Here is a 24,385-nt window from a genome sequence, read left to right as displayed (position 1 = left end):
ACACATCTATAAAAAGGATTCAGTAGATGTTTCTCTCTTAAATGCAAGGACAACTCGAAAAAATAATACGACTATCAAGTGCACGTTATATAAACAGCATAACTAACTACTCCTAATACTCTACCTCTTAACATCAGCTCTAAACACTGGCTCTTTTGCATCCGCAGTAGAAGTGAATAACGGGAAAATGAGGAAGTAAATATAAGAAAGGGCCTTGTTGCTTCTGTGTTGTTTTTTTGTTTTTTTTTTTTTCCAAGAAGACTCTGCTCCCAATGTGAAGGGTAATGCTGAAGAAAAGGTGACAAAATTTGTGGGGAACTGCTGGCACCCCAAGGGAATAAAGATAATACTGAGATTCCTCAGTAGTGTAATTATGTGGCAGCACTAGCAGTTTCAAGTTTTTAGAGGCATTGCATAATAGAAGCAAAAATATAATGAAGGTCTGAGTGAGAATTTTAACTAGACCTACAGCAAAGCCTGCTGAAGAGGCTTGGTTTATGGGTATGAATGGTTATAGTGAGAATGATATTCTCAGTGGGAATGGATGAGACGAGCAGGCCCCAGTGGGAGAAATCAAAAACTATATGGTACAATTAGTTGCCAGCTCAAACTTGACATGAAGATATTAATGAGATGGACTAAAACCTTGATTTTAGGTAAGAAACAGATCAGTAATTTCTTGGCTTACAGAGGGTTGCTGAATTTGTGTTTGATGATGCTGCCCAGGACTGGCATGTAGAAGAAGAAAAGAAACGAAGCAGAAGAAGAACCCTGTGAGATCTTCAGAGAAGCTGAGAGAGAAGATGAGCTTGTTGATAGGAGCAATTTTAGAAAAGGAGAGGTTCAGGGAAGGACAGAGGCATGGAAATCACAGGGAGAATAGAAACACTTCAAGAAGAGTTGTTGTGGGTTAACCTTGGCTGGCTGCCAGATGCCCACCCAGCTGCTCTCTTAAAACCCTTCTCAACAGGGCAGAGGAAGAAAATAAGATGGGGAAAAAAGCTCTCGTGTGTTGAGTTAAAGACCGTTTAATAACAAAGTGAAAGCTGCATGTGCAAGCAAAGGAAAAAGAGGAATTCATTCACTACTTCCTATCAGCAGGAAAACGTCCAGCCACTTCCTGGGAAACAGGATGTCAGCAGGTGTAATGGTTGCTTAGAAAGACAAACGCCATAATTAAGAACATTCTTCCTTCCTTGTCATTTCTCTGAGCTTTTATTGCTGACCATGACATATGGTATAGAATATACCTTTGGTCAGTCTGAGTCAGCTGTGCTGGCTATGTCCTCTCCCAGCCTTTTGCCTAGGGGGAAGGAGAGGGAGAAAGCCCTGGCACTGTACAAGCACTGTTCAGCAGTAGCGAAAACACCAGTGTGTTATGAACACTGTTTTAGTCCCAAATGCACAGCACTGTACGAGCTGTTATGAAGGAAGTTAACTTTGTAGCTTCATCCCAGACTGGCCTAATACAGATGTTTGATGAATTTTAAAGGCAGATGAAAGGATGAGGAGAATGGCTGAGAGCTGATTCTGAGAATCAACTGGGAGCAAGTCATTAAAGACCTCATTCAGGACTCTGGAGGGGAGGTGTTGGGGATCAAGTTTAGAATTACTTTTCCATTGGTAATCCAAAGCGAGAAGCAGAGGTGGCTGAACTTCAAAACCCTGTGCAGAGGAAGAAATCATGAACAGGAGGAGGATTTGAGTAGTCATGAGTGGAGAAAGAGAATAATTTAGGATGCAGTGAAGTTTAGAGAATTGGAGATTTTTAGTTAAGAATTTGGCAGAACTAAAGGAGCAGAAAATGAATTCGTAATGGAGGAAGTAACCCTGCTCATGGGATATCTGCCAGAGTGGTATCTGCTGTGTGAGAACGAGAGTAAAGGAAACGGATGTTGAGAGCAAGCCAGGACTGGAGTTGGCAGGCTGGACATTGTGATAGGGTAGAAAGGCAAAGCAGTGAAACGTGGAGAGGAGTGAATTATGGAGAGAATTAATGAGGGGAAAGACAACAGGGATCAGAGGGCTGAGTGTACAAGAGTGTCATTGTGGGTGGCTGAAGAGCAAACGATAAGAAAATGGAAAGAAGGAGGTGGTAGCCAGGCAGTCTTCAAAGTGAATGACCCAAATGATGACTGGAGAGGAAATCTAGTATACAAAGATCAGGAAGAAGTGTTTTGCTGTAGAATAAGGTAGAATCTTTTTTCTGTTCTTTTTTTTTTTTTCTTTAGCATTTTATTTATTTAAATGAGTGGTAGGTGTGAAGTTGAGTGAGAGATGAAGGTGAGGAAGTACTTTACTGAGGGATTAGATAAATTAGGGGTTTCTTGTACCTCTTAATGGATGTAGAAGACCATTACTGATTAGACACAGAATTCAAGTGAATAAACTCTTCCGGACTTGCACTAGTTATGTTGGAAACAATAGTTGAATGTCTTCCCAGAACTGGGCTTTAAGAAGGCATCAACAGCAGGCTAGAAGTTCAGAGCAGCAATGAAGTGGAAGACATCAAGTTGGGGTGAGGAGATTGAGGTAATGAATATAGCGTGTGGGGGTTGATCACCATCTTCAGTTGATGCTCTGCTACAAAAAATGAGCACTGAACTTCAGATCATCAATGTGAAAATAAAAATTGCTAAAAATGACTAATATTCTAGGACGTATCAGGAATAAGTTCTATGCCAATATTTATTAATAGCTTGCTATCTAGACTAATATCTGCTGAATGTTCTTAGTGATTCCTGCTATATGTTCAGTTGCTCTAGAGGAGTACTGGCTATGATAATTTGCCATACTCATTGTTTCCAATAGTGTGGTTTTCAAACTGTTTCCATATAGAATAATGTTGCCTATGCTCACAAATGAAGAATTTCTAACATGTTTAGCCTGGGGATTTTGTGCCAGATTTTGTCTTTTAGTATTTGATCAGTGATTTCTGTGTTCAATTTAATCACAGTAAAATTTGGAATTTGTCATGAAGTTTAAAGTTGATAAAGCATGTGTTGTTCATCAGATGGATGGCATTACTGTCCTGCCAACTACTGTGTGTGAGTGTATTTTGAAATGTTTCAAGGCAATAGAGATTTCTAGCACAGGTGAAAAAAACAAACATAAATCTTTGACCTTTCAAATGTACTTAACACTCTTCACTGTAGGCTGGACACCACTGCACGAAGCTTGTAATGTTGGTTACTACGATGTTGCTAAAGTCCTGATAGCAGCGGGAGCCGACGTGAACACCCAGGGCTTGGATGACGATACACCTCTTCATGATTCTGCTAGTAGTGGGCATAGAAATGTGAGTGTGCTGGGAGAATGGGAGGGGAATAAATAAGTTGTTTTAAATGTTCAGTCTTTAGGACAAATCCTAACTGTCCTGATTGCTGTCGTATGGTTTTACAGTTCTGCTTCTGCTGTTTTGGAGGCATCTTGAAGTTGCTTTGGTTTTCTTTGTTTCATCTTGGTTTTTATCCTACTTCTATTGCCAGATATTTTCCACTAGAACCTGTTTTCTTAAATATTTAAAAGTTTCACTTTTTTAATAAACATTTTAATGACTTTTTTTGAGAGACTTCAACTGTATACCATTCTCAAAAGAAAAATGTCTCCAAACAGTATACTGTGGGTTTATAGCTATACAAAAATATTTAAAGGTAAATATTCTACATTTATTTTTATATATTTCTTTATGGACTTTGAAATAGGCACTGATGTATATATATTCTTAATGTTTTTTTAAACATCCACCAATAATGACTTAGCAGAGAAGATAAATGGAGCATGTAGGTGTTTTACATTAATTTCTGCATTTGTTCTTGTTTTCTGCAAACGAGATGCAGAAATTACTCTGCTTTCCCTTTATCTCTTTTCTTTCATTACTATGTGTGTGTTCTGCTGTATAAAGAAAAAAAAATCGTTAAATCAAGTATACCTTCCAAAGCAGATGTTCAGTTTGAAAGGATGTTCTGGAAAGGCTAGAGAATTTAATAGTGATAATCTGACTGTGAAATTTTTATTACTTGTTTAGTAACTGTTTCTCATGAGTATCTAAACAACAGTGGGTCTTTAGGTTGAACTTGCATAAAATTGTAGTAGAGTTTTGGAGAACAGGTCCTCTTGCTTGTCTGGTCTCAGTGTACATATCTGTGACCATCTCACTAACATTATGTGCCGTAAAAATTCTGAAATTTCATGTTAACATGTCGACTGTCTGCTATATTTCCCCATTCTTTGCATGTAGGGCAAAGAAAAAGGAGCCCATACTGGATGCTGTCCTGAAAATGCAGTGGCCTTGGTATCATTGTAACTTTAACAACATTTTGCCCTTCATGCTGGGGAAATAGCTGATTTTGCTGCATTGTATTCAGTTGCAGATGGGGGTAGTTTGTTCCTCCAGTGAGACACTTGGATCTCTGTCAGGGCTTTTTTGAAATGCTGTGGAAACCAATAGTACTGCTACTTGGAAAATGTTTCCTGTTCCTTAAAGTTAAGTGCTATAAAATTTGGAGCAAGGAGGTGAATTGAGTGCAGAGGAGTAGAGAGCTTGGTGTGCAGTAGAAGATTTTTGTGCTGGTCAAGTAGTGTTGTGGAAAACCTAAAAAAAGCATTTATTTAATGCTGCAGATTGTGAAGCTGTTGCTTCGACATGGTGGAAATCCATTTCAAGCCAATAAGCACGGAGAGAGACCTGTTGACGTTGCTGAAACTGAAGAGTTGGAAATGCTATTGAAAAGGGAGGTGCCCATCTCTGATGATGAGGACAGTTGCTCAGGTAAAAGTACACACTTATTTGCATACTTCAAGTGCATCAGTTCACCTGTAGTGGTTTTAATCTTTTGCAAGGTGTTGGCTATTATGATTTGCTGCAGCTAGCAATTGCTATTGCTAAGGTTGTTTTCCACTTCTAGTTTTAGAGGTAGTTTTCAAATCTTTCAATTGAGTCTACTTACCTGAAATGTTTACTCCGACTTTTTTTTTTTTCTCTTGCTCTCTAATAAACCCTTTCCACTCTCCAAATCAACCCTACCTTTGAATGGTGGTTTTACCAGAGGAAGATAGAGAGAAAAATACCTTATTTATTATGATACAAAGTGGTTTCTGAGAGGTCTTCCTGGGGGAAAATATCCCCAAAATCACTTATTTCACATCCTTAGTAGAGGAATTGAGAGCTAGCATCTCACGTGTGTGTGTAACTTAGTTACACTTAGTAAAGTTCCTGCAAGTGTTGGAATCACTGGTTTGTGAAGGTGACCAGATAGTTGCTTGCTTACGTGGAGGCAGGAATTCTTGGCCCCTGCTGTATTTCTGCAAATTCAGGAGCAGGTATCACCTCTTGGGGCACAGAAAGAACTAATGTGTCCTGGGAAGCAAAAGACTCTTGACCATAAGTAACTTGTTTGAGTGCCACGCAGGAGGTTTTCATTCTGCTTTCACAGAATCTTCAGGAATTCAGATTTTTGAATAAAATAAATTAGGTGGATTGAAAACTGGCTGAATGGCCAGCCCCAAAAAGTGGTGGTCAATGTCACAAAGTTTAGTTGGAGGCCAGTAACTAGCAGTGTACCTCAGGAGTGAATACTGCGTCCAGTCCTGTTTAATTTCCAGCAGTATGACTGCTGGACTGAACTATTTTGTCCTGAGCTAATGTGTGAAGAATGTCCCATCAGTATTCAACTAATTTTTGGTTTTCTCATTCTAGATTCTGAAGAAGCTCCATCTGTAAATCCTTCCAGTGTAGAGGGGAATGTTGAGTCAGAAGCAGAAAAGGACTCTGTAGCCAATGACAGCAAACAAACTGTCCCTAGTAAGGCACCACTTCCATCTGCTCTTGATGAGTATGAGTTCAAAGATGATGACGAAGATGAAATGAAAAAAATGATCGATGACAGACATATTCTTAGAAAAGACCTAAGGAAAGAGGATGAGACTGAAGTTGAAAAGAATAGCTTATTTGTGAAACAAGAAAAAGTCATCTTTTCAAAATCATTTAAAAGCAAAAAGCAGAAACCATCTAGAGTTCTTTATTCAAGCTCTGAAAGTTCAGATGAAGAAATTCTTCAGGACAAGAAGGTAGTCTCTCCTTGCTCTATTTCAGAGACATCAAATTCTGATGTAAGAGTGAAGAAAGAATATATGGTTGCAAATGAACACAAGCAAAAAGGCAAAGTTAAAAGGAAAGTAAAAAATCAGAGCAAAAATAAAGAGAATCAAGAACTAAAGCAAGAAAAAGAAAATGCTAGAGTAACAAATATAACTACTTCTGGGTTAGATTCTTTAGATAAAACGAGAGAGGAAGAAAGCTTTAAGAAGTCTTTCACCCCAAAAGAAGATTCTTCTTTACATCTATTTCATATTACTGCTGGCAAATCTCCGAAGCATCCCTGTGGATTAAGTGAAAAGCAGTCAACACCATTAAAGCAAGAAAACACCAAAACTTGTTTATCACCAGGAGGTTCTGAAATATCATTGCAATCCGAATTAGTTCGGTATGATCACAACGCTGATTCTGAATATCTAGTAGAAAGTTCTAGTGGCAAATCTTGCAAGCACAGAGAAAAAAGCAAACACCATCAGAAAGATTTTCACTTGGAATTTGGTGAAAAATCTAGTCCTAAAATTAAAGAGGAAGATAATAGCTCAACATTTGAGAATTCAGAGTATACTCTGAGAAAGATTGACAAGGAAGGCAAAACACTTAAGAAGCATAAATTAAGGCACAAAGAAAAAGAAAAGGACAAGCATAAAAAGGAACAGGATGGGGAAAAAGAAAAACATAAACATAAAGATGCTAAAGAAGTTCAAAGAAGTATTGAGTTTGACAGAGAATTTTGGAAAGAGAACTTTTTCAAAAGTGATGAAAATGAAGATACGTTGTTAAATATAGAACACGAATCTCTTTCTTCAGACAGAAAATCAAAGCTAGAAAAAGCTGTGGCAAAAGAAGATAAGTTAGTTAAGGAGAGACAGTTCCAGAAAGAGAGAAATGCTAAAGAGGAGAGAGAGAAAGAGAAGAACAAAAAGGAAAACGAGAAGTTTCTCAAGGATGAAAAAATAAAGGATACAAAAGAAGAAAAAGAAATTATGCTTGCAGATAAAGAAATTGAATTGTTCTGTTTTGGTGTTAAAGATGAGGCAGCCAGCATTCATTTGATAGAAAAAGAAACAGATACTGAAAAGCAGGAAAAGAATTTAAAGGAAAATAAGGAAAAGACTGAAAAGCGAACCTCAGCCAAAGAAAAAGATGTTGAAAAGACAGAAAGAAGAAATGGAGAAAAAGAGAAAAAGGTAAAACATGAGTACAAGACAGAGAAAGAAAAAGCCGAAGTAAATGAAAATATAGAGAAATTAAAGGAGAAGCCCAACTTCCAGCAAGCAGAAAGATGCCATAAGGAAAACGATAAAATAAAAAGCACAGGTACTCTTAAAAAACTTGATGACAAAGAAAGAAATAAAGAAAAAACTGATAAGAAGCATGAGAAGGAAAAGGCTGATAAAGACAAACATTGGGCTGAAAGCAAAGAAAAACACTGTACTGAAAGAAAAGCCAAACAATCTGAAAAAGAATCTGAATATACTAAACCAGAAAAAAACAGAACTAAAGACAAAGAAAAGGAACTTGAAAAAAAAGACAAATCCAAAGACAAGGAGATCTCGACATTAGCAAACTCAAAACACATGCAAGAGGAAAGGAGATGCAGTATTACAGAAAGTAATAAAACAGTGCACGACAAACTGTCATCTTTGAAAGAAAAAACAAAGGATGAGTTATTGAAAACTCCAGATGGTAGAGAGAAAGATAAAAAAGATAAAGATATAGACCGATACAAGGAGAGAGACAAGCATAAACTGCATCAAAGTAGTTTACCTAAACTAAAACTTGAACATGAGAAACTTAAGCCTAAACCAGCCCCTGCACCAAAGGACGCTCGACCTAAAGAAAAAAGATTAGTCAATGACGATTTAATGCAAACTAGTTTTGAAAGAATGCTTAGCCTTAAAGATCTGGAAATAGAGCAGTGGCATAGAAAACATAAAGAAAAAATAAAACAGAAAGAGAAGGAACGTTTAAGAAACCGCACTTGTTTAGAACTTAACAAGATGAAAGAAAAACCAAAACACTCATTAGCCGATGCAAAAAGCAAAGAACTGATTCGATCAAAAAGCTCAGAGTTGCCAGATGTTTGCATGAAGGAAAAACAGCCAAGAGATGCTACAAGCAATAGATCGCAATCAGTAGATGCGAGAAGTGTCAATGTTATGAAGTCTTCCTTGGTTTTAGATAATTTCAATAGATCCCCCAAATCAGAAAGTGAAAAGACAGGTCTGAGCTCCAGATCAGTGTCCATGGTTTCAGTTGCAAGCTCTGAGGATTCTTGCCATACCATAGTAACAACTCCAAGGCCTGTGACTGAATATGACTCAGACTTCATGCTAGAAGGTTCTGATTCCCAAATGTCTTTTTCACAATCGCCATTTTTGGCAAGTGCTAAATCACCAGCCCTTCTTGAAAAAGAGACTGATGGTCTTGCTGAGTTGCCAGATCGCATTAAGCCACCTTTTGCAAACAGGCTTCCACCAGCATACATTAGATCAGCATCTGTTGAAGATGTTAAACTGGTTTTAAATGAGCCTAGACCTGTTGTAGAGGTCCGAAGATGCAGTATGCCTGCTGCTGTTTCTGAACACAGCAAACTGCCTCGAGTAGCAGAAGAAAATAATCAGAATGCTCTTCTGTCCGTTCAGACTTATGCTAGCACTTCTCCTAAACCAGAACTACTGTGTAGCATGATTGAAAGAGATTTTCAAAGTGGTATGTCTGGTTTGCAGTCAAACTTCACATCATCTCTGACTGGGGCTGCTAGCAACAAGCAGGCAATGATGGGTACAAGTACTATTAAAAATACTGCTCAGACGAGTCCTTCAGAAGACTATAATACACATTTAGAGCCATGTAGTCAAAGTGGTGTAACTCAGCAAACCAAACCATGGGATGTGCCTTTTGACAGACTTAATTCATTAAACAATGAGTTTAACAGCTCAGGGTATGTTGTATCAGAGCAAGACAATAACAGTGTTATAACAGTGCATAATTCTGAAAACGGGACAATAAAAGAGCAACAAGTACCTGAATTTTTGCCTCAGCATACTGAAGTCAAGGGAAGTCCTAGTTCTCAAGAATCTACATTGGTTTTGCCTTCACAATTGCCTTGCTCTTTAGCTGTCCAGCCACTCCCAGATGTGTCTAAGCACATTTCTTTACCAGGCATTAGCAGTCAAGATCCATCATTTGTACAACAAAGTCTAGTTCAAACTACAACTACTTTGGATACAGATGCTCCTAATACCAGAGAGCTAGAAAATGCTTTCTTCCCTTCAAACATTAAGAAGGCTGATGCACACATTGCTGTATATTCTGAGAGCTCTGTGAAGGATACTTCACAGAGTTATGAAAGGGTGAATGATTTACCTATGGTGCCATTAGAAAAAGATATTCCTGAAAGTGATAGCAGTTCACAATTAAATGTAAATTCGTACACATTCAGTAAACTTGTTTGTAAGAATGCTCAGAGTGAAATAGATGGTAACACAGCAGAAACTTCAGACATTAGAAATGAAAAAGCCCAACAAGAAAAGTTGGTTTTGGTGCATGTTGTTGATAATAAAACAGGCATTGATCTCTGTGAAGTAAGTTCAGGAGTGTCAAAGGGAATTATGAACGAATCGGCTAATAAAAAACCCTGCACTGTAGACAGAGAAAATGTGTTGACAGATGATCCACCACAGTACTACTCTTCATCTAATTTGGAAAACAGTTCACAACAGGTTACACAGGAAGAAGTGCATAAATACAGCCAGATAGTTAAACTAGAAGAAGAAAATTCTGAGGATCAGAAGGTAGAACAGCAAGAAGTACCTCAAAGAATTACGAGGAACAGAGCAAACATGCTTGCTAACCAGGGTAAGCAGAATCCTGTTGGCTGCACGCAGACATCAGAAAAAGAGTCTGAATCATCAGCATCTCTGAAAGCAAGAATTAGATTAACTGAAGAGGATGATGCTCAGATACATCATCCACGTAAAAGAAAGGTGTCACGTGTGCCTCAACCTGTGCAAGCGAACCCTTCTTTACTGCAAGCTAAGGAGAAAACCCAGCAGTCGCTGGCAGCTATTGTTGATTCTTTGAAGCTTGAAGAGATTCAGCCATACAGTTCGGAGAGAGCAAACCCGTATTTCGAATACTTGCACATAAGAAAAAAAATAGAAGAGAAGCGTAAACTACTGTGCAGTGTTATTCCTCAGGCGCCTCAATATTATGATGAATACGTGACCTTCAATGGCTCATACCTGCTGGATGGCAATCCTTTGAGCAAGATATGCATCCCAACTGTAAGTAACATGATCTTTAAATACACAGTAAAATGAAACACATGTTTTGGTTTTATTTTTGTAACTTTCATATCATATAGCTTGCTTCTGAATACTTGTGCTGAAAATAGTAAATTAACATATGTCAAATTAATATTGACCAGTAATGTCATATTTAAAAGCCCCATTCAGTGGAAATACAAACAGTGGTTTCGCAGGCATTGAGACAAACCGTCATGTATGACACCTGTAAAAGGCACACAGACAAATATCGTATTTCAAGGTAGACATATTATATTTAAAAGTATTTACTACTACCCTTCCAAGAGCGAAGTTGGTTTTTGAGAGCTTCTCCAAATTTCTGCTGGCAGTAATTCGGTTTAAACTAATTATTTAAAGCTGTTTTCATTTGAAGAGGGAGTAGATGTGCAGTACTTCAAAATATTAAGTCCATCTCCAGATGTTTTAAGTAGGAAAGTGCCTGCTAGCTATCTCAGTTCCTCCTTAATAGTTTAAGAGCAGCAGATGTAACCTGCTGTGTCCCGGCTTTTGTAATCCATCAAGTCAGCATTCTGAATTTTATTTAGTAGTGGGAAGTCCTTTTCACTGAAGAACATCCATAGTTCAGGGACAGTTGTTCAGTTTTAAGCTCTCCATAGTTCTGTCATGGGTATGTTCCTGATGACAGATGTGAAGGAGGTCTGTGCAATGCAGAACGTAGAATCATAGAATAGTATAGAATCATTTTGTTTGGAAGAGACCCTCAGGATCATCAAGTCCAACCATAACCTAACTCTAGCACTAAATAATTGGCTCAAGTGCAGTTAATATTCCTGTTTGCTGTGGAGGTGCCCCTCAAGGTGGCTCACAGTAACACGGTCACTGCTGGTCTCTGTTTTGAAGTCAGCATGATCATGGTAGCACTTGAATTGTGCTTCTTTTCTGTGTTCCTCAGCACAACTGATTTTGTGCTTATTGTTCTACATGGGGGGACAGGGGAGACCTGAAACATTGTGCATTGAGGCTTTTCTGAAGGACTGTTATCCTGGGAGTAGAAGGAGGTTTTCTATTTTTCCATCTCTTATCTGATCCACTTAAACTGCTCTCGTCCTGGGATAAAACATATTAGCTTAAACCCGTTTGAATGGCTTAAGTTAAGCTACGTAATAACTGAAATAGGCTGAGCTTGGTAATGTCAGAATTAAGTGGTATGTGATTGTATGCTCATTGTTTAAGATGTGTCAAGTTAGGAAGAGTCTGAGTTTAGGAGGAATCGGGAGAATATCTTAATCCTTGAATAGCAAAAATGCCTACTAAACCAAACTGTTTGTGTATATGGTATTTCACATGCACAAGCCAAGCATCCAGCCTTCAGCCTCTGTATTTGAGTGGACTAATTATGTCAACTCATTTAAGATAATTTGCCTCTTCTTGAGATGTCACCTTAGCTTTTTCCAGTACAGTTGGAGATTCTTTTGATTGAGCAATGAAGACAAATTTCATGTATAAAAGTAAATTTTAAAATATGTTTGCTTCATTACAGAGGTAGCCCTATTCCCCATATAAGGTGTTTCCTCTCATTTTTCCCCTATGTCTGCCCAGGAGAATTAATACATGTATCCTCTAATGTTAAGTTCCCTCTTACTTGATGGTGACCACAGTTCTTTGAAATAAATAGATCAATTATAGTCTGAGGAATATGTGGGTAAGATGACTGGTTTACTTGGTCCGAAGGGGACTAAGATGTATAGTAAGCTTTGCTACAATGTGCCAGGCTGTCAGCCTTCCCCAGTCTAGAAATCTTTCTCAGTAACTGTTACAGCTTCTATCATATATCTTCATCACCAGAAACTGAGGTACTTTTTTATATAGCAGCTACTAGTCGAGTACATACTGTTTCCAAGCTACAACTCGCTGCTTTGGCATCACACTTCAGTGCTTAATTTGGCATATGTGGAAAATGGAGAAGCACGGCATATATTTTTCCCTGGCTCATCTTCTACCTGGGCAATAGAATTCATTTCCCTGTCATAAATGGCAATGTGTGTAGGCACTGTAAGAAAGGGAGGGTTATTGACTTGGTATGAAAGCATTGCTCTTACTTTCTTCTTGTGTCTCTTGCTGTGTATAACAGGGACTCTGCAGTACAAATTCTTGGGTAACTTAGGTTCAGTAAATATCAGAGGCAAATGTGTGCTCCCCATTCTTATGGCTTTTAATTAATTGTTGAAAAAAATTCTTAAAGTTGATAAAAATTTGAATACATACTTGAAGAATTACAGTTATTGATTTTATCTCATTAAGATTTCTGAGTTGCTTCCGTAACACAGTTTACAACAGTTACTTGTTTTGTATATACTTTCGTGACTCTGTTAATGTTCTCCAGTTGTAGAAAGAACAGGTTGAGCTTTCCATTGCAGGCTGTTAGGAGCAAAAGACAGAAAATATGCTGAGAAGCCAAAATAAATGATTAGGAAATTGGTGTTTATTTTCATTAGATGTAAAGTGTAAGAAAGCAGCATCAGTTTTAATCTGAAGAAGGAGACGTTTTAAGCATTTTGTTTGTCTGAAAAATCATCTACAATGCAACTAAATTATTTGTTTAATTACTGTCATTTGTGTAAACACACAACTTTGATAAAAATCCTCATTTCTTTCCACAAAAAAAGGATATCATTAAATTAAATTATTAGTAGTTCAAATTTAACTTCTCTGCAGAGCTCGCTTTTGTATACAATTTAATAATTTTATTTTTTCACCAGTAAAAATCACAATCATAATAGTTCCCACTACAAATACCATTAAAAGGAATATTGCTGAATTGGAGATCATTTCACGGTCAGTAATGAGTGTTTGTATATTGTGCACATTGTCTACCAGTGCAAACATAAGGGCTATGTTTAGTCTCTCTACACGTGTGGAATATTAATAAAATGTATGCGTTGTTATACACATAATGTATAATTTAATATGCAACTGTAAAATGACCTTTCTGTTGAGATAGGTTTTTAAATTCTTCCTTTGATGGTTCTTTAATGATTCTCAATCTGATTTTTGCCTCGTTAATTTGCATAGGCTATGGGAAAGTAGATTATCTTTCTTAAATTATTCCTGGATTTTAGATATCACTGTGTGGAGGTCTACATGAAGACAATATATTTAGCTCTGACACTCTGAGACTTGGAATAGTTTGTGTAACATACTGTTCTCTGCATTGGAATTTTAAGACACACTATAGTTTATCTGATGAACTTCAAACATACTGTAGGTGGGAACCAGGAGATGGTGCAATTAAGTTTGATTTCCAGAGCCATGTTTATGTACTGGAATTTATGACCCCTTCTTACCTAAGACCGTAAGAATAGTCATGTATGAATTGTGGTTTCTATTTTACCAATGCAAATACAAAATGTAAGATAGGAGATATCGGATCAGTTTAAAACAGAAGGAAACCAATCTGAATCTTCTAACACAATACACTTAAATTGTACATAGCTATGCTGCCTCTTGGATTGGTACACCAGTTGTTCTGCCAGGTTCAGTGATCTTTATCTGTATTGCCTCCTGAGAAGAGATACCAAGATGATTCATTTCCAGCTTCCAATGGCTATCTAGCAGAGGTTTCTAGTAAAAAGGATTCTGTCTGGTCTTTCCGGCATTGCTGCAACAACTTAAGCACCTACAGCTTATTTTAGTGGTGTTACCCAAAACTTGCTTCCTAAACGTGTGAAATATTATAGCAATAGAGCAGGCCAGTTGATTTGGGTGACATGGGTGAGGGGAGATAGATGGGGATGTGTGAAAGTAATTCTGGAAATGTTGTGCGTGTGTGAATCTGAGTTAGTGGTGTTCTTTTTTGTAATGGGCAAAAATGAGGATTGGAGGTTTATAGAGTGAAGAGTTGGTGTTCTTGTTGCAGTTGTTACGAAGGATGCAAGGCACGCAAGAGACGTTCTTAATTGATTTTTATGTGTTGGAGATGGTGAGGGTATGTCTGGAACCTTAGCAATTACCGAGCCAAACCTGTTTGATGGCTGCCTTCTAGTGAAGCGGGGCAGAGGGGAAAGGCTGGGTTCTGGCTAGTTTCTCAGACTGGGATTACAGATGGCTCGAAAAGGCAGGACCCTTGGTTACCACTCTTCTGGATGGAGTCTGGGTGCTTAAAGAAGTAGTGACCAAACTTATTGTGGTTATACAACAAACTGAGCTCACCTTTTCCTTGTGGCATTCGGTTTCATGGTCCATCCTTGCAAGTCCAACATAACGTGTTCGGATTTTTCCTACGTGCTTTTCGCGGTCTCCTTACCGTCTCTGAGTAGAAGATCTGAGAGGCTCCTCTGGCTGTTGCAGCGCACGGCGTGGGGCTGCCAGGAGGGTGTGCAGGGGCCTTTCGAGCCGCCAGCGCCCAGTGCTGGCGCAGCGTGGCTCCGGGGCGCTCGGGGGGTGTCCCCCATGCCGGGGGGGTGTCCCCCCGCCTCCCGCCCCGTCGGCCCGCAAGCCCGGCCGCAGCGCCAGGGCGCCCCCTGCTGCTCGGGACCGGGGGGTGGTGAAAACCTGGATGTGGCTGGTCGGCAAAAGCGGGGGTCTAGTAAAGCAGTTCTGGGGGCTGAAAGAGACTCTTCATAAAAGCTGCGGTGTAATCGCAGCTTCACAGAAGCAGAGTTCTCTTCTACATATTAAAAAAAAAAAAGTCCCGGCAAGTTCACTGTCTAGATAATGAAATCCTTTCCAGTTGTTTCCTATGGTGTTGATTCTTATTTCTGTTGCAAAATTAAATAGTTTATAAGATTAAATGAATGCCATTTCATAACAATATTTGAAATAGTTCAGGTGATATGGATGCTCGCCAGCTCTGAAATTTTCCTTTCTGGATAATTTAGCTGCATTAACTCAAATAATATTTATAGACAAATTGTTTATCTTGGTGCTTATGCTATGTGTTTCTCTATTAACAAAAGCACAGAGATTTTTGAGAGGTCTTTTGGAGTTTAGTAAGAATTAAACAAAAGCTTGGTGTTTCTACAAGCATCTTGTCTTATTTTATTGAAGACTATGACAGCACTTCTGTACTGTGCCCTGAATACAAAGTTTCCAGGCAAAACTAATCTGCAGTCTATCTCAGGCTGAACTTAAATGTGCTGAAATCCATTATGATTGAGACAGATTATTATTCCAGTAGGTGTTTGTGGTTTGGGGGTTTTTTTGTGGTGTGTGTTTGTTTTTAATACTGATGTGTAACACAAGATGGCATATGCCATTAACATCGCTGACTGGTTTGGGAGCCAAATCATTTTCATTGAGAGAAGAGAAGTGAAATGTATCTTGCCTAGCAGTTTGAAATGTGAAGGAGTTGAATGTCATTTTATATCAAGTAATAATTTAAGGAATGCACCACAATTAGTTATTCAACATGTTCTTTAATTCCGCAGACATTGGCTGACTTCCAGTTGGGGAAAAAATTGTTCTGAAATAATTTTCCAATATAACAAGAATTGAATAATTTTTGGTAGATAAATCACGTTGTTATTGGAGCGTATAGGAGCAGGCTTGATACTAGTAATGCAATGTATCTGTATTTTCATAATGTATATGTTATTTCTTGACAGTTGCAGGACCCATATAATTGAATAGAATTATTTTTATCTATGTATTTTTGTTAGATGCAAGGTAGAATACAATACCTGTAGGTGTGTATTTTAGTTGTGCTTTCTAAGTATCAGCGGTAGTAAGCAGTATTTTATTTGGTTTTGATGAGTCAAAATATCAATGTTCTTAACATCTAGCAGTTGTTAAAAACCATGCTGAACAGTCAGACAGAATTTGCATAGAGGAAAGCAAACTTTGGGTGGAGCCTTAACACTCCCAGATGTTTGTTAGTTACTTCTCAAGAAACATCTGATTTCTGCAATTGCCATGAGGGTTCCAGGTGCCTTTTCATTGTTTGTCATACAATCAGGATGGTTGTTTACTATAACTGACTAAAAATGCAAAATGATAAGAGTATAGCAAATCAATAACAGTGTTGATAGCTCACTCAAGTGTGTTTTGGTTTTGGGTTTTTTAGGCATAAGCTTTTTTAAAAAAAAATTTGAATAACAGACAGGTTTTCCAAACCACTGTCTAGGGCTTTAAGTGTACTCTTTGCACTTGCCTGTGTTCTGCATGAGTGTAAGGTTAGGAATATAGTACATTATTTTTTGTGCCATATAAAATGCCAGTGACACAGTATGAATGTATCAAATGACTTATTTATTTTAGCAATATTTTTCTTTTTCTTACTTCGCTCTTACATTTGGCTAGGCAGTTTTTAACTTCTCAAAATAAACAGTTGTGCTCTGAAGTCTAAAACTGAAAGCAAGTTGTATTTTTACTACCATCTAATGTACAGACCTTTTAATTAATAGCTAGGATATGCTGACAGTGGTTAAAAGCACTAAACAATTTGAAATCTGATTTCAGTTGGGTTTATTAACTTTATGGCAAAGAATCCTTAAAACCTTTCATGGTAAATAGATTGAAGTCACATAATTAATGGAATGTATAAAACTCTAGTTCCTAAAAAGTACCTTGCTTATATTTTTTAAAAGAAATGCTCGAATCATACAGCCAATGTTAAACATATGTTAAATACATATTCACTGTACTATTTATAAATCCTTTTTCCACAGATTACACCACCTCCCTCACTGTCGGACCCACTTAAGGAACTATTTAAACAACAGGAGGTAGTAAGGATGAAACTACGTTTACAGCACAGTATTGAAAGGGTAAGACTAAAGTGGTTTCTTGGTTTATTTTCCAGCTTTAAGCTTTAGGGTTTTTTCTTTTTCAGTGGATAGACTACATTTTGCTCAATTCTAACAATGCTTTAGAAATAGTCTGCCTTCCATCCAAATTTAGGAATTGGAGAAACTTGTAAATACTAAAAAAATGGTTTGGATACCTGTTAGCAGAAGACTTAAGTCAGTAAGACAGCAGCTTTTTCCTGTTAATTGCTCTAAGATGTGGCCCAGATTTTTCCCGGGGCAGTGGGGAGTGAGAAGAAAGCTGTGGCCTCTAGTTTTGGAAGCTGATAGTGGTTGTAAAGTTCAGAACCAAATTGACTGAGTTAAAAGAATTGAAGCAAGAGTAAATCTTGTATTGGTAGAAGGCACATGGCTCTGAGACTAAATGTTTGCAATATTCCTCTTGCAAAAACTGCCTAAAATTATGTTAGAGCTACATCTGTACGCTTCACTGAATTTGAACATGGGTGTTGAGAAAATATTCCTGGTTTAAGAGTATTTTTCGTTTTGATGTTGCCCAAACCTTTTTCCTTGGCAGCCAAGATTTAGATGTCTTGGCAGTATTCTGAGCCAGGTTGCCTGTGGACACAGGCAGGACCCCTTTCTCATGCAAAATGTATGTTAAAGGTCTCCACACAGTTGTACGAGCAGCTGGCTCATTAAAACCTGATGTGGTAGTTTTTTTCATTAAGTTGATTTCAATGTGGCTTAACAAACCGGTTGAGGGAGGGGTTTTACTTGAATTTGGTATTTCAGTGTAAAATACGAAGCGATATGTATAAAATATATAGGGATAAAATATGAAGCACAAAGAAGGTAAATGTGGCTCAAGTTCTGACTGAAAAGAAATTAGTTGTAACCAAAGCAAAGATGCTACTTTTTCTGTTTTCCAAGCTTCTATAACCCACCTGCTTTTCTTTTGATAAAAATTAGAGCCATTATGTAGCAGAGCAGTAAACACACACATACATTCTTTTATGTCTTATAAAATTCTGCATATTTTTTGGTATTTTGCTCAAATAGACTGTCTTCAAATCAAATCCACTTTACACAACTATAAGTCAATTTTGGCCAAGTAAGCTATATTTTCTTGTCTCAGTTCAAGAAAGAATCTTTGTCCAGCTATGGATTTATGCATTTTCTTCACATTGTATAAAATAAAATATTTAAATTATCCTGCAAACTATATTTCTACTTCAGTTTGCTTGGCCGTTGTAACTGGCATGACAAGCATGTGACAAAATTCTTCACACAACTGAGACTCATAAACCTACATCCCAACCCTATGCTCCTTATAACTTTTATCTTTCACCTTCTTCATTAACTAGAACTTCCCTCAGTAGCACTAAGTGGAAAATCTGGGCATGACATTCAGCCAACTCAAGGCGGGGTGGCCAGGAGAGAAGGTGTTTTCAGTTCTGACATTCGGGTAACACTCTTTGCATCATTAAACTGAAATTTTGGATTTGATTATATGAACAACTGCTCCTCCTTCCAACAGCCCCTTTCTTGGACTGTTCAAGAAAAGTATCAGCCCTAAAAAGAAACGTTTAAACGAAGACACATTTTTACTAATCAAACTGAAATGCTTAATTTACCAGATGTATATTCATGTTGATATATTTTTCAATTAGGAAAAGCTTATTGTCTCTAACGAACAAGAGGTTCTACGTGTTCACTATCGAGCAGCGAGGACGCTGGCTAATCAAACACTACCATTCAGTGCCTGCACTGTTCTGCTGGATGCTGAGGTTTATAATGTGCCTCTGGATGCTCAGGTAAAGAGGTGGATTTCAGAATTTCAGACAAAAAGGTCTTTCTAGCCTGACTCAAAAGTAGTGTTTGAAGAAAACTCTATTCCCATGCCGAGATTATTGTTGATTTGTGTGGAATTCAGATTTTGCACATTATAGATTGTTACTTTGATTAGGCCTCATTTGGGTGGACAATAACAAGAAGATATGGGTATATCTATGCTGTTTTTCTGGTTTTACTGTGTCTGGTTTCCTTTCACCTCCAGAAAGGATGAGAAGGATAAAATGAGAACATTGCTGGTTTTTATGAAATAAAATCTCATTCATAAACAGAACATATCTTGGAAGCTTACAAATAAAGCTTAAACAACAAAAATAAATTATCAGAATATAAAATCATTTTCATCACTAGTCCAGAAAATCAGAATGCAGTAGTGTGTGAAGTGATGAGATTTGGAAATGTTTTGTGGAGATACTCACGTAATGCTTTTCCTTTCTCTAGAAGGCCGTCATTAGAACTGTTCCATAAAAAACAGATGGCCAACAGTGAAATGTGGAGCACTACCAGATTAAATTATTTTTTATTCAAAATCACTTCAAGCTCCGTATTATTTAATAAATGTTCCCTGTTATTTACATGTTCAATGTTGGTATGTAGCTCCTGATTAAAACACGAAATGAGCAGTATACTTCAGAATCTGTATACTTTTTATGGATTACCACTTAGAGGTTTGCTGCAGCCATATCTCTGAGAGAACATAATTTCACCGCGTTGGTATTTTGTGAACAGGTCTGCTAACTAATAAAAATGGAAACTGCATTCAGAACCTGTTTCAGTGACTGTGAGGAGCACATAATGCAAGGGAGAAATCTGATACTGTAGATGTAAAAAAGTGTTGATGCTGGGCATTTTAAAATGAAACACCTACATTTCTGACATACATGGAATTCTACTTTAGTCCTGGAGTGCCTTATAGAATTACCACAGCTTCCAGTGTTTCCTCAGTCTGTTAGTACATTTTTTCCCCATCTTCAAAGAACTAAAGTTGCGCTCAACGAGGTGATTCAGCAGGAGACAGCAGTTTTATGGAGATTATGTTGTCTTCCCATTTTAAGCTTTGTACTGACAAATTTTTAAATCATCATTTCCTTAGTAAATATAACTGATAGGGCAAAAATGAGATTTTTCTTTTAGAAACTTGAGCTGCATCTGAGTTATGTATATAACTGCATTTTTATAGTTAACATTTTACAATTGATTTTAAAGAAGCTGATTCTATACTTGAAATCTGTGAAACAAAATGAATGTTTTGGGGCGGGGAATAAGTGGTTGTGGTCCTGTCCCCTCTGCTAAGTATTGCAGCTTTTCTGACCATTATTATATACATATAGTAACAATAGTAGTAGTAAAACACCTCTCCTTCCCCTTCACAGCATCAACAGCTTTGTGTTTCAGTCTGTGGTAATTTTTCTTAGAAAGGGATAATACTGCTCATAATGTTCAGCAAAGTATTAAATACCTTTTTAATTATCATTGAAATCAATGCTTTAAACTACCAACTTGGTGCTTTGATTTAAATTTTCTTCATGGAAAGAATGTAGCTGCATGAGAAACCATTCTCTTGTGATGCATTCTGCCACTTTCCTGTCACCCTGCCACTTCCACAATGAAGAAACATTTCTGATGAAACTTTTCTTGTATTTGAGCAAATAGCTGGGAAAGATATGTAAGCAAAGATCCAGTTTATTTTGCAGGAAAATGACCATCTCAGAAGTGCTTTTATGGGAGGTCCGGGTCTTTGGAGGTTTTGCTTTATGGCCGCATGCGTTGGGGAGACATGGAGAACTGTTCATTCTTTTGCAGACCTATGGGCCAACCCAAAGGTGGGGAGGAAAAAGGCCCAAGTTTCTGGTGACCAGGCAGCTGGTCACAGCTCAGGGTGCAAGATCAGTGGTGTCGAGGGCTCTTTCTAGAACCAACCCATTCAGCTGTCCTTGATACCTGAAGTCTCAGCTGTTTTCTAGAGATTTCAACCTTAGCAAGTTTTTTTTCTCCTGTTCTTGCCCATTGCTACAGTGTACAATTTCCTGCAATATCATCTTTTTTTTTTTCCTAAAAAAGTAACAGCAGCTTATTCTGTTTAGTGATTATTATTTAAATGTTAAATTGGAATAGTCTGGCTTTAGTACTATCCGTAGAGTATATAGTTTCTCATGATGGGCAGATGTGACATTCCAGATTCTTATTAAATAGTTTGTGGTTTTTTTAAAAAGTAATTATTTCATTGAGCGGGGCATTAAAACATGTCTGCTTGCTTTTTTTAATCTGGATTTGGATGGAATTTTTTTTAAATTTTGCTTTTGAATACTTGTGCAGCTAGTTAAGTTACGCTGCTTAAGTTTTCCCTTATTATTTTTTTTGGCTTTTCCCGAGGGAATATTCATTTGATTTGTTACTGAATTTTAAAGACAACAAAAGAGAGAGCAATTTTGTGGAAGGATCTGCCTTGGACTCATTGAGACTTTAAGGCATAAACCTTTAAGCCTCCTACTCTACATTTCAAAAACATGGTACAGTAAATAGCTTGAGGGAATCTGAAAATACCCCTTTTTAGTGAGCAGCTGGCTGACAGTGAAAGTGGCGGTCAACATACATGCTCATATATACCTTCCTACTTTGACTCAGTTTATTTTTCCATCGGTGGCATTCTTTATGAAGGTCCTACAAAGTAGATTTTCTGTTTTAAAGTATGTTTAAGATTGAATCATCAAATAACTTAGTTTGATTTTTTTTTTTACAGGCTGATGACAGCAAAACATCAGTGAGAGATCGATTTAATGCAAGACAATTTATGTCGTGGTTACAGGATGTTGATGATAAGTTTGACAAATTAAAGGTACACTTCTTTGTGTTTCCACTTAAAAAATCTCTAATGTCACTATGGAGATGAGATGAATAAATAGATGAAAAAATAGTAGATTTGTATGCAATACCATAGGCTGTTGTACCAGTTTTAAGGGCAACACGAAGGAGGGTCTAGCAGTATAAAAAACTAGCCTTTGTTGCTATATATTTCAATGGAATAATCTGCAAATTTCTGAATACATACTGGGGGATATTACTTACTACCATGAGTGGCCCATAGATATTTTTACTATTTTCAAACTTGTTGCGATATTTTTTCGAATATTGAATAACTTTTTCTTAATTTTAAAATAGACGTGCCTTTTGATGAGGCAGCAGCATGAAGCAGCAGCTTTAAATGCGGTACAGAGACTGGAGTGGCAGCTGAAACTACAAGAACTGGATCCTGCTACATACAAATCTATCAGCATTTATGAAATTCAGGAGTTTTACGTTCCTCTTGTTGATGTTAATGATGACTTTGAACTGACACCAATATGACAACTAGCATCTTCCAGCTCACCCTTTCCCTTGGACAGCTAGAGACTGAGGTGCAGTGATACACAAAAGTATTTTTCAGACAGAGCACTTAATTCTGTGGAATACTACCTTTCTCAATAATTCAGGTGTTCTTCAGAGAAGTGTGGCATGGGCTCTTGTTCAAACACAGAAGATGGATGCTAATTTTAAAGTTGGTTTCCCAGTAAATGCCATTATCTGTATTTAAAAATTGCCTATAGCTTTAGAGCTTATTGCTGAAAAAGATGACAAAACGTGGTGAGTTAGCAGCGCTGGAAGCTGTTAACAATTAAAACAGCCACCAAAAAACAAATGATACTTAAAATCTGCTATAAAGCTTTGTATTATGAAACTTCAATAACAGTCGAACTCCCACAGAAAAATGATGAAAAAGCCTGTGGAAGAAAACGTAAGACTTGGCAGAAAATATTCTATTAATCTTATTATATTTTGTAAATTACTGTACAGTCTTCTTTTTGGAAAAAGATGTAATATTGTCTTCATTTTTAAATAATTTATTTTATACATATTGTGCAAATGTAAATAGTCTTGTAATTAATGTTCAAACCTGTATAAAATAGATATTTTAACCGTAAAACTGTTTTTGTCTAATGTTTTATTGGACCAAAGTTGTAGTTTTTATTAAGTGTAGTGTGTTCCTGGTTGGCAGTTCTTTTTCGTATGGCATGTGTTTGATTTAGCTGCTTGTCTCATCAACATAACTGTAAAAGGATTGAAACTGAACTGTATTGCATGCTTCACAGAACTCTTAACTCCTTTACTTCAATAACTGATACCTAAGCAATTGTAATATTTACAAAATCATATTTCATATTAGTCTGCTGTTGTAATGCCATACCTATGACTTACTATACTGAAAATATTTTTGTGTAAAACAAAAAAAACCTTTTGCTCTTATATGGTGGTCTCATAATAGAGCCTATTTTTTCCAACAAAATGCCTTTGAATGAAAATTCTTAAATTGTATATTGTCTATTTTAATATTAATCTATGGAAGGATATGTAAATACTTGTAAATATAATGTTTAATAAATTTTATTGGTCATGTTACTTGTTGGAATTTCTTAATATTGTAACACTTGCTATATCAAATCTTAGCATTCCTGAAACATGTAAGGATGCTCAATGAAAAACTAAAAAAAAAATTCCCGTGTTGTGAAACTTAATGCTTTTTTATTCTTCGTCCTGTTAATGAACAAACAGTTAATTATTTATTAGTAGGAGGTCACAGATATTCATGAAAAAGATTTGTTACTCTCTAGTCCATAAATTATTCAAGAGCCTTGGGATCAGATGTCTGTGAAATAACTTCTGAAAGAAATGGGGCTTGGGCAGGAGGCCTGGTAACCCAGAAAAGGTGTTTAAAGTACTTGGTTTGGACTGATTTTAATTACTAGGTGAACTACTCAAGAGTACTTACTCCTTACGCTTGTATGAATGCCCAGAATAGTAAACCCAAACCAATTAATATGTAGTTCCTGCCCTGTAACTTTTTTCCACTTTTAATTTGTTAGGTACCTGTGGAAGAAGTTGTTCATGCTTTTATATAGGAATATCTTGCTGACATCACTCAGTATTGGAGATGTACTGAGGAAAATGCAAATGTAATATTCTCAGAGTAAAATAGTCTTCTGAAAGTAGCTGTAACATTTTAAAGTAATACTGATATCTGTATTACCTGCTTTAAAAGACAAGGGGAAAAATGCATAAAGCTGCAAGGTGTTTACAACTAGTAAGTGGGTGTGAGTTCACTTCCATCAGACACTTCAAGTAATAAAAAGTAACATATGTATCTGGAAGTGTGAGAACCTAAGTATGAGATATGGATTGTTGAGATTATTTCATAACGGCAGACTGCGTTGCAGGAGTGTTGGCTGTGCCAGGCAAGAAGCAGGTGACAAAAATACTTGGGCTGGAGGAGACAATGGTGCGGATTTATAGCTGGGACTCAGTGTGGCTGGTCAGTGGTACCTCCGTGTGCGCTTGGAGCGAGGATGTTGGGCTCCACCAGAGCAACAGCTGTGACACGCTGAGGC

At 37.3% G+C, this 24,385-nt stretch overlaps 1 protein-coding gene across 2 annotated transcripts in view; it reads left to right on the top strand.

Moving 5' to 3' along the window:
• The window catches only part of ANKRD12 (ankyrin repeat domain 12), a 64,711-nt gene extending 41,427 nt beyond the window's left edge, over positions 1-23,284 (top strand). For both annotated transcript variants that reach the window (XM_065628925.1, XM_065628926.1), the window contains 7 exons: positions 3,156-3,298; positions 4,624-4,771; positions 5,699-10,386; positions 17,034-17,132; positions 18,785-18,928; positions 21,706-21,801; positions 22,125-23,284. In XM_065628925.1, coding sequence (XP_065484997.1) covers positions 3,156-3,298; positions 4,624-4,771; positions 5,699-10,386; positions 17,034-17,132; positions 18,785-18,928; positions 21,706-21,801; positions 22,125-22,310 — 5,504 coding nt within the window. In that variant the 3' untranslated portion in view covers positions 22,311-23,284. The remainder of the gene's footprint in view (positions 1-3,155; positions 3,299-4,623; positions 4,772-5,698; positions 10,387-17,033; positions 17,133-18,784; positions 18,929-21,705; positions 21,802-22,124) is intronic.
• The last annotated feature ends 1,101 nt before the right edge of the window (positions 23,285-24,385 follow it).

Source organism: Caloenas nicobarica, chromosome 2 (genome assembly GCF_036013445.1).
Source record: "Caloenas nicobarica isolate bCalNic1 chromosome 2, bCalNic1.hap1, whole genome shotgun sequence".
NCBI lineage: Eukaryota > Metazoa > Chordata > Aves > Columbiformes > Columbidae > Caloenas > Caloenas nicobarica.
Note: the sequence above shows the minus strand (reverse complement) of the source record. Positions and strands in the feature narration are given on the sequence as shown.